The sequence below is a fragment of the Elgaria multicarinata genome, chromosome 3, assembly GCF_023053635.1.
Source record: "Elgaria multicarinata webbii isolate HBS135686 ecotype San Diego chromosome 3, rElgMul1.1.pri, whole genome shotgun sequence".
Taxonomy (NCBI): domain Eukaryota; kingdom Metazoa; phylum Chordata; class Lepidosauria; order Squamata; family Anguidae; genus Elgaria; species Elgaria multicarinata.
Window position 1 is genome coordinate 90167241 of NC_086173.1, and position 9776 is coordinate 90177016.

Below are 9776 nucleotides of genomic sequence, written 5' to 3' on the forward strand. Positions count from 1 at the left end.
AATCAGTCGAGGCAGGCTTTTCTGTGAAAGATAAATTTTGACTTGGGGCATGACTTTTACATAAATGGCTCTTGTTTCAAGCAAGCAATGTTTCACACAACTACTGAGCTGGTACAGTCCTATGAGAAGATGGCAAGCTGGCTTCCATGTGCATGTTCATCACTTGATGTCTGTAGCACCAAGTGGGGACTTGCATGTGTGAATGGGCTATCACAGATCAAATTCCGCAATTGTTTTTGCATCCAGCTATGAAACCTCCAGAGTTGAGTAATCAACTAGCAACAAACCAACAATATAAATGCATGTGTGAACCTAAATCACCCCTATGAGTAAATGTTTGAATTGGACTTAAAGGAGGTTAAACTATGATACAACAACTTGCTCAAGGCTACTTAATCCCTTCGCAGCAGAGCACCAATTTGAACCTGATATTCCTATGTGCAAGATACCATTCAGGCTGTTGCATCAAAAAGTAATTGGACCTCAAAAAAAAATTATTTAACCATTTTCAAAATATTACATTAGATTGATCTTTACAAGATACAGATGGATAATAGATATAAAGACAAAAAGATAGAATATTTAGCTTATGAGTTCCACAGAAGTATAACCAAGGCAAGCATCATTCGCTGTATTAGCATTGAGTAATATGAACGCATTCAGTATACGTTAGTCCATATTCAGATCACATCCTACTCCTGTTAATGGAAATTGTGCTAGCATAGCACTAAAGGATTGGTATCAACTGTTAATTCTTCCATCTGCTCAAATCTGAGAAGCCAAAATAAGAAGCATTCATTCCCTCCAGACTATCTAAACTTTTCTTGTTCTTGTTGTTTTGGACTTTGACATAACAGTAATTATTTTCTTACAAGCAACGCTTAAATTTTGAAATTCAACCTTTGGAAATGGTGGACAATAGAGTCCAGACTCTGCTCCATGAAGCACCTCATGTATTCTAGAAGCATTTAAAAAAGCAAACACAGAAACCTCATGTATTTATTCCTTACCAGTGACAGGATTAATGGCAAACAATCCTTGATGGTTTCCGCTGATGATATGGAACGTCAGCTTCCCTTGGGAGCCAGAATCTGGATCTGTAGCCTTAACCTGAAGGATGGAGGTGTTGGCTGGCGAATTCTCCATGACAGAGGAATAATAGACAGGACTAGACATCTGTGGTGGATTGTCATTTACGTCAGTGACTTCAATGTAAATTTCAACCACAGAAGACAAAGGGACTGATCCTAGATCAACAGCCAGCACTGTCAGCCAATAATGAGAGCGGGATTCTCTGTCTAGTGGCCCTGAGGTAAAGATTGTACCTAAGAGAAACAAAAACAAAAATCTTTGGATAACTCAGCCAACATATGTATGAAATATTCCCCTTTAAGAAATTAAAATAAGTAGGTTTCAGAGTTTACTTTAAAGACAAAGGATGGAATCCAGCATTGTCAGAACTATATTTCCTCTCTTCCTCCTGCAGCCCCACACTCTGAAACTGGTCCTGGAAAGTCCCCCAACCCTCTGGAGCAGATTTTAAAGGTGCACCAGGAGGGAGCTGCAGGGGGCAGAGGGAATCTCCCTGCTTCTAGTTCTGTCAGTAGGAAGATTTCATTGGATTCCAGCCACTGTAGCAAATGAAAATATACTGTTCAAGACTTACTTTATAGTTATTCTGTTTTCATTGTCTCTGAATATCTTAAAGAAATCTACCTTAGATGTTCGAAGTAATATAATTTGCACTTGCCACTTTTGTTCTAACAGCAGTGGATCCAGCCAAGCTGCTATCATCTTGGGTTTATAAAAATAATAATATTCAAAAAATAATAATATTCTAACTATCTGGGGGGGAAATATGTTCGAAAACTCACAAGCCTTAAAGTGAATTGCAGTGCAATCCTATGCATGTTTACTCAGAAATAAGTACCACTTTGTTTAAAGGAGCTTATCCTCAGGTGAGTATGCATATGATTACAGCCTAATGAAAACAGATGCTTTCCTCCCCTAAATAAGCAGAAAATATCCTATCCAAATTAGGGGCATATGAAAATCCTATGTATCCCCTTGTGAGGTTCTAGTAGTCTAGCCTTTGAGTAACTCTATAGAGACATGCATTCAAGCAATGCTTGTTCTCTACTAGTTTGTTTCAAAGAAGCAAGATTCATTCTGTAGTACAAACTTCTCAATAACCTATAAACATGAATACTGTGGTGGGGGCGGTATACTGGCAAATCAATATTTTCATCAGTTTCATTTGAGCCACTACTCCTATCCTCTTTTGTGCCTCATTATTACCTGTGTCCTTTTCAATACTGAAGACAGCCAGGTCTGTTCCCTCTCTGATGAAATACTGGATTTCTCCATCTTTCCCTTTATCACCATCTTGAGCTATTACTCTCATCACAGACGTCCCCTCTTGGCTGTTCTCTTTCACCAAACCTTCATATACAAAAGAAGCAAAGCGAGGAGGGTGCAAGTTTTCATTGACATCCAAAACATCAATCTCAACATGGCAGATGGAAGAGAGAGAATGGGGCTTCCCAGCATCACTGATCTTCACAGATAGATTGTAAGAGTCCCTCTTCTCATAGTCTAGCTCTTTTTCCAAGAACAGAGCCCCTGTGATCTCATTCAGATGAAACGTATTCTCATCGTCATTGAAGAGACTGTATTTCAGCTCTCCCTCAGAGTTGATATCTGGATCAAAGGCTTCCAGGAACAGCAGAGTTGTCCCAAGCGGCAGGTCCTCAGGAACCTTCACCTTGTTCAAGACCGGGATGCAACGTGGAGAATTGTCATTTACATCTTCCAAAGAAATAACCAGATCAGCAATTCCGAAGAGCTGGTGGCCAGTTTGTGGCTGGTCTCTGGCCTCAATTTTTAGGGCATAGTGAGGCCATAATTCTCTGTCAAGGGCAGCAGTCACTACTACCTCTCCCGTGATACTGTTGATGGCAAATTTATCAGTGGGTACTAGAAAGGAATATTTCACTCTTCCATTGTCGTCCATATCAGCATCATTGGCTTTCACCATGGTGACTGTTGTGCCTGTCTTTATGTCTTCTGGTATAGTAACCAAGTATGTGCTTTGTAAAAATGTAGGAGCATTATCATTTGTATCCAGAACGTTTACTGCTAGCAACTTCCAGGATGACATCTGAGGAATGCCAAGGTCATACACTGTGATGTTAAGTACGTAGAAAGTTGTTTTTTCATGGTCTAAAGGAGAGGACACCAGGAGGAGACCTGTTTCTGTGTCAATATAAAAGCAGCTATCCTCATTTCCAGAAGATATCACATAGACCACCTTTCCATTAAAGCCAGTATCACTGTCTATTGCTGTCAGTTGAGCAATGGTTGAATTGACGGGTACTGTCTCCATTATATCAAGAGACCTTGGAAAGGCGTCATCAAACTGTGGTGCATGATGGTTTATAAGATGTGCATTCAAGGAGAAATCTTCATCCAGGTTTTGCTCTGAAGATTGGGAGTCAGCAGAATGGATGACAGTCTTAGCCACTTCTTTCAGCACCCCAGTTTCCTCACACTTAAAGTAGACTGGAGTCCCTTGGTTGACTACAGTAATGTTTACACATGTTGGGAAAGCATAGTTATCTCCATCTGTAGCAGTAATTTTGAGAGTGTAGAAGGTTTGTAGTCCAGCATAGAGATCTCGTAGAGGAGCTCTAAGGGAGATCACCCCAGATACAGAATCCAATTCAAAAAGCTGCCTTTCATTGCCAGACATGATTTCATACTTAATGTGCTGAAGCTCATCTATATCAATGGCAGACATTGTGACCACAGAGTGCCCAACAGGCAAGTCCCATGGTACACTTCCATTGCAATTAATCTTCTCAAACACTGGTACATTATCATTCCGGTTGCTCAAAATGAGGGAGATATAAACCTCTGTCTGATGGCGAAAAGGAGATCCTGAATCTGATGCCCAGACACGCAGATGGTACCACCTCTGCATTAGCTCATAATCCATTAACTTGGAGGTGGAGATAACACCTGAAAATGGGTCAATGGCAAATGGAACAGCTCTCTGGTTGGCTATGGAATAGGTAATGAAGCCATTCTCCCCAGAGTCACTATCTGTAGCCTTCACTGAGAGGACACTGGTGCCAGGAGGCAGATTTTCATCAAAGCTGTCATGGTATGAAGGCTGGGTGAAACTTGGAGCATGATTGTTGCAGTCAATAATGTCAACAATGACAGTGACAGAGACCTGACTGTAACTGGTTGTAACTTCCAGTTCAAAGTGGGACTGTTCCTGGAAATCCATCCATTTATCTGTAGTTATCAGGCCTGATTGAGGGTTGATTTTAAAAAATTTGCTGTCAGAACTAGGTTTCAAAATGTATTTTATATTTGCGAGAACTGGAATAATTTGAATCAAGGCAACATGACTTCCAGGAGGTGAAAACTCACTGAGCTGCACTTGATACACATGTTTTTCAAATCTGGCAGAAGTGTATTTTGAAGGTGGTATTTGAATAACTACAATCTGAGAAAGAAGTGGTGGTTTGTTCTTGTCCTTAGCTCGGAGGCTGAGATTGAAACCAAGTGGGTAATCATTCCAATTGATCTCTTTGGCTGACACTATCATAAACTCATTGCTTCCCACATACGATCTGATGGATTTGAAATGCCTTCTCGGGTCTCCATCCACAATGTCAACTGAATCTACCCCAGCTGCTGATCCATCTGCTTCCACACTCAGAGTGGCATAGAGGAGATCTTCAGCAGAATCAGATGGCCTCACCATCACTGACGCAATAACCGGGGGTTTCCTGAGAGATGGTTCCACCTGGACTATAAGACTGGCCAAGTTTCCAAAGCCATTTCCTTCAGAGATCTTCCTCATTCTGTCCACAGCCAGGACCTTCAACTGGTGCTTCCCTCTGTGGGTGGCATTAAGTCTCATCGCATTCATAATTACACCACTGGTGGGGTGAATTGTAAACAACTGTGACCTTGCATTTAATGCATAATAGAACTCTGCATTCTGGCCAATGTCAGCATCTGTGGCACTGACCACACCAATCACAGTTTTTAGGGGTGCATCTTCTTGGACAGTCACTTTATAAGAAGGGGGTGAGAACAGAGGCTTCAAGTCATTTCTGTCAAGGATGTGGATGAGTACTTTGGCCCAAGCCTCATAGGAAAACGTCTTCTCCATGGCTTGGATGATTAGCATGTACTTGTCTCTAAACTCCCTGTTCAAACGGTCGGTATTGCCACTTCTAGTTTTAACCCTCAAAAAGCAGAAATCTCCAACAATATATTCCTCAGCTTTAAACAGGCCACTTGTGTCCCCAGAAGCAATTCTGTATTTGATGTCCCATGCTGGGTCTGTGATGTAAATGCCCATTTTAACATAGCTCTCCACGTAGGTTTTGGGAGCTGAATTTTCATAGATTGTGGTGTTATAAAGAGGATAAGTAAAGTGCAATAGGGAAGCATTGCCTTTCTCTGAATTCCCCTCACAAGCCAGAAATGACATTAGGCAAAGTGCAAAGCTCACAGCATGCTTCCTTGTAGAGTTGTCCATTACAGGTCCTAAAGGGAGAATAATGAGAGCAGTCAGGAGACAGAAAAAAGCAATATGCTGCCTTAACTATATGTTAACCATTTATGACCCATATGTTAAAAAACAGAAGAGAAATCTCATTGACTACTCAAAAGAGTTTATTGTCCCATTTGCTCAGCATTTGCAGCTCTGTCAATGGCTCAACAACAATGGCCTGGTTCAGCTAAAGCTGCTTAACCACAAAATGGTTAAGGGAATGCATGCATTCCCTTAACCATTTTGTGGTTAAACAGCATGGTTTAGCATGTTGTCTGAACCAGGCCACTGTCTGGCAAACTTCATGAAATGCCTTCTGTCTTATTGAAACCACATATGCACAGTAGCCAGCTGTTCTTTCATATTGTTACTGTTTGCTAATGTGTGTTTCTACATCAGCAGCTATTTACACATCCTTCATTTCTGATTCTTTTGCTGTCATCACCCTGATGCAGATGTAAGACCCGTTCACTGGTTTCCTCCATGCAAATACTGAATATATGGAGGGAAAATGGGATCATGCCTGTTGGTCCAACCTCTACACACAAAGTGTGTAAGGGGCTTCTACATGTGCACATCTGTATACACATAGATTCTTCACTGAGACCAGGAACAGCTGTATACATGTAGAGCCCTTTTTAACCTTTGGTTGAATACATAGATTCATGGTTGGCAGGTGAAATCCCATATAAAAAGGCCTATAGAGATTAACATTGGCTAGCATTAACCATGTGTTTAAATTCAGTAGTCATCAAACTTTTGAGCAGGGTTGATTCAATTTAAATCATCATTTGAATCACTTCTCTGAAGGATTCCATTTTAATGATTTGAATCACAGTTGAAATCACTAGTGAGGAAAATTCTATTTACTCATATTTAGCAGAAGAACATTATTGTTTAATACAACCTTAATACATATTCAGAGATGTAGGTTTCGTTAGAAGGTGGGCACACACTAAGCAATTATTCTGAATTGTTTTCAGATTAATTTTCATTTAAAAAATGGAATGATAATTTGGTCATTTTAGTACTAAAGCAGAATGAACTCATGAAGTCATTTAGGAGATGAACCAGCTCCAACTGCTCAATTAATCATGATATTTTTGTCATGATGTGGCAGAAGCAACACCATAAAACAGGCTTTGAAACTGTATTAATAAGATTATTTATTCTTCTGGTTAGTTTTCTTCTTCAACAACAACATTAACAAAACACACACATGGATTTTTGAATGGTGAACTCAGTTTTTAGATAAATGTAAAATTTCTTTAAAAAAATAAAATTTAGGCAATTTCAACCACAGCAGGTATAGAAACAGGAGTCTCTTTAATGGTCTGCTGCAGCCATGCTGGCTTTTCCCCTTCATTAGTGGAGGACTTCTGCAGCAGATGTTTCCTCGGGAGTCAGGACTGCATGAATATGTTCTTTTCACTATTGGTTTGACTTTTTATTCCCCTCCCTTATCCCTTGCATTTCTATCCAGGCTTGTCTGTTAGCAGAACTCAGGCTACAGGTCACTGAACCTGAGGCTAAAAGGTTAGCATACACCTACAGGGTGGGAGGAGATCGCTACAATGCTTGTCTTGCTACTTCCTGTCTCCTCCCACCAACTTCCTATTCTTCTATTTTGCTGTTTTACCCACTTGCATGGCGTGCTGACCACGATGGGGGAACCAAGCCATCCCATCATAGGATATAAGTCAAATGTTGCTAAGTAAAGTTTTCTTTCAAACTACCAGTAGAGTGTTTCTATTGGTTTGACTTTCTATTTCCCTCCCTTATCCCTTGCATTTCTATCCAAGCTTGTCCTCTTTGTTCAGATCTATTCCATGTCCTCAAATTCTCTATTCATTGAACTTCTCTAACTTTACACATAGAGAGAGGCAAGGTCTTCAGAGCAAGAGAAAGTAAGAGAGAGCCTACACATCTGTGCACCACCTGCAGGGCAGGAAAAAACTGATCAGGTTATCTCCCATCTCCATAAACTGGTGTTAACAGATTTATAGAACATAATTAGAAGGTGTATAATTAGAATTCATGATGATATCTTTGACTTAGGCTCTTTATTTTACTAATTGTTTTAAGAAAATTTCAAAATTTGATTTAAATTTAAAAAAAACAAAAAATCAATTTAAATAAATAAATGATTTTTTTTTAAAAAAAACATACGTGTTTTTTTTATCAACCCTGATTTAGAGGCCCACCTTATACAAAGCTGCAACATGGGACCCAGATTTTTTGTTTGTTTGTTTCTTTTACCATATCTATCCTTCTCTCTCCCTCTCTTATGCTAAATACCCAAAACAAACAAAAACGTTAGCATCACAACTGGAGATTTCCTCCCTTAGGTGGGAGCATGACCAAGCTGTGGGTTATAACCCACTGGATGAAGACAAATGACAACTTGCTGATTTAGATGGCCTCACCCCAACAAAGAATGTGTAGGGATATATCACTTAGAACTGTTTGTTGCCTTGCAGCAGAGAGGAACTGCTTTAACTATGGTTTGCTCAGCGCAAATGTAACAATAGATCATGGTGAATGTAAACCGTGGTTTGCCAAGAATTTGAAGCCATAGTTTCACGTCCTGATTTGCAGCCAATCCTTAGCTGTGGTTTATGTATTCAGATATAGTACTTAACCAGGGTAAAGGAAGGAAAGCCTTGATTAAGCATTATGGGTACACAACAGGGCCTAGAGACTTCTCATGAAATATGCTACCTTATAACCTTAATGTATACCCAGTCCCTCCTTTATCACAACTTCGTTAATCCCCCCCTCTCCTTGATGTATGACACGCTTTATGACCAATCCTTTTCATCTTTACATTTCATTAGTGATATAACTGCGATGTTACAGTAACACAGCTTTGGTAAGGCAGCAAAAAGGGGGCATTGGTTGGCTGGTTTTCCCTGTCTGTGGATTTCACAGGGTTGTATCCAACACTGGCCAGTGGATTGGAAACCGCTGGTGGAACTGTTTGGTTTCCCCCCAGTGGAAAGCCAAAGGGTTGGGGGACCCTTTACAGCAGATTTGGAGAGCACAGAGAAAGCTATAGGGGAAGTCCCATTTGCAAATGTAAGTCCACTCGCATGACATTGGATTTACCCATAATCCTGGAAATATTTTTGCATAAAGACAGGTGAATGCTTTTCATTTACATTCTGTGATAAAAAGAGAGAATATTTACACACAAATTAGGTGAATTATAGGTGCCTATATTTCCCCTGGATATTCCAGCAGATCTCTATCAGCTGCTGCCCCTTCCTGTGTTAAATTAATATCAGTGATCAAGGACCTGCCAGTTGTTTGGCACCATTCAATATTAGAGAAGGGAGACTAGTTTTTCCAGACACTTTTTCAACATTGAAAATTCAAAAATGGTTCTACTTTCACTTTAAATCAAACTTTAGGTGAATAGCCTCAATCTGTAGCCCCACTGATTATGTATGTATTCAATTCTTTTGTGGGAATGATTAATTAGGATAGACAAAACATAGTAAGCTAGATACTGTCACTCACATCTGGCTTTTGCTGCTAAATATAACTTTTCCAATCCAGACAAGAAACTGGCTACCATTTCATTTTCTTTTGGAACAAGATGTACGAAGTTTTAACTTCAGGGTTATTTAGAACTGGCTTCTCCCATTTCATCCATATGTGTGGGTTGGCAGTAATTACCCCAGTTGTTTGGGGATTCCCGTAATCACAACTGCTTGTTAATGAGCAAAGGAATACGGGCTATCGTATCACAAAATCATACCAGCACTAACATTTTCAAGTTGAAACTAAATGTAATGCAATTGTATTCCTTATTAAAGCTCTACGCCTTCAACTTCTTTGTGACAGCTAGAAATTCAACAGATGCTGCTCCCCACCCACCCCCATCACCCACTGAGCCTCTATCTGGAAAAAATGACAAAGTAGTCATACCAGTCAATCCCTCGTTGACAACTTCACACCATTATTGTGAACATATGTGTTGGCCTAACATATTCACTATAATCAGTGATTAATGTGGGTAAAATATTTTTTTTCCTGAAACCCCACCATGTTTGGCGATGCTCTGTCACTATCATTCTCTGTCCAAGTTCACCACAGAAATGCACAATGATGCTTTATGAAGATCAGTCTACAGACTACACAAACAGGGAAAACAACAGCACCAAGAGAAGTATACAACACTTGCATACTAGTT

At 40.0% G+C, this 9776-nt stretch overlaps 1 protein-coding gene across 2 annotated transcripts in view; it reads right to left on the bottom strand.

Annotated features, from left to right (window-relative positions):
- The window catches only part of FAT2 (FAT atypical cadherin 2), an 88164-nt gene extending 82597 nt beyond the window's left edge, over positions 1-5567 (bottom strand). For both annotated transcript variants that reach the window (XM_063120887.1, XM_063120888.1), the window contains exons 1-2: positions 2299-5567; positions 1011-1325 (exon numbers count right to left, since the gene is read on the bottom strand). In XM_063120887.1, coding sequence (XP_062976957.1) covers positions 1011-1325; positions 2299-5563 — 3580 coding nt within the window. In that variant the 5' untranslated portion in view covers positions 5564-5567. The remainder of the gene's footprint in view (positions 1-1010; positions 1326-2298) is intronic.
- Between the last annotated feature and the right edge of the window lie 4209 nt (positions 5568-9776).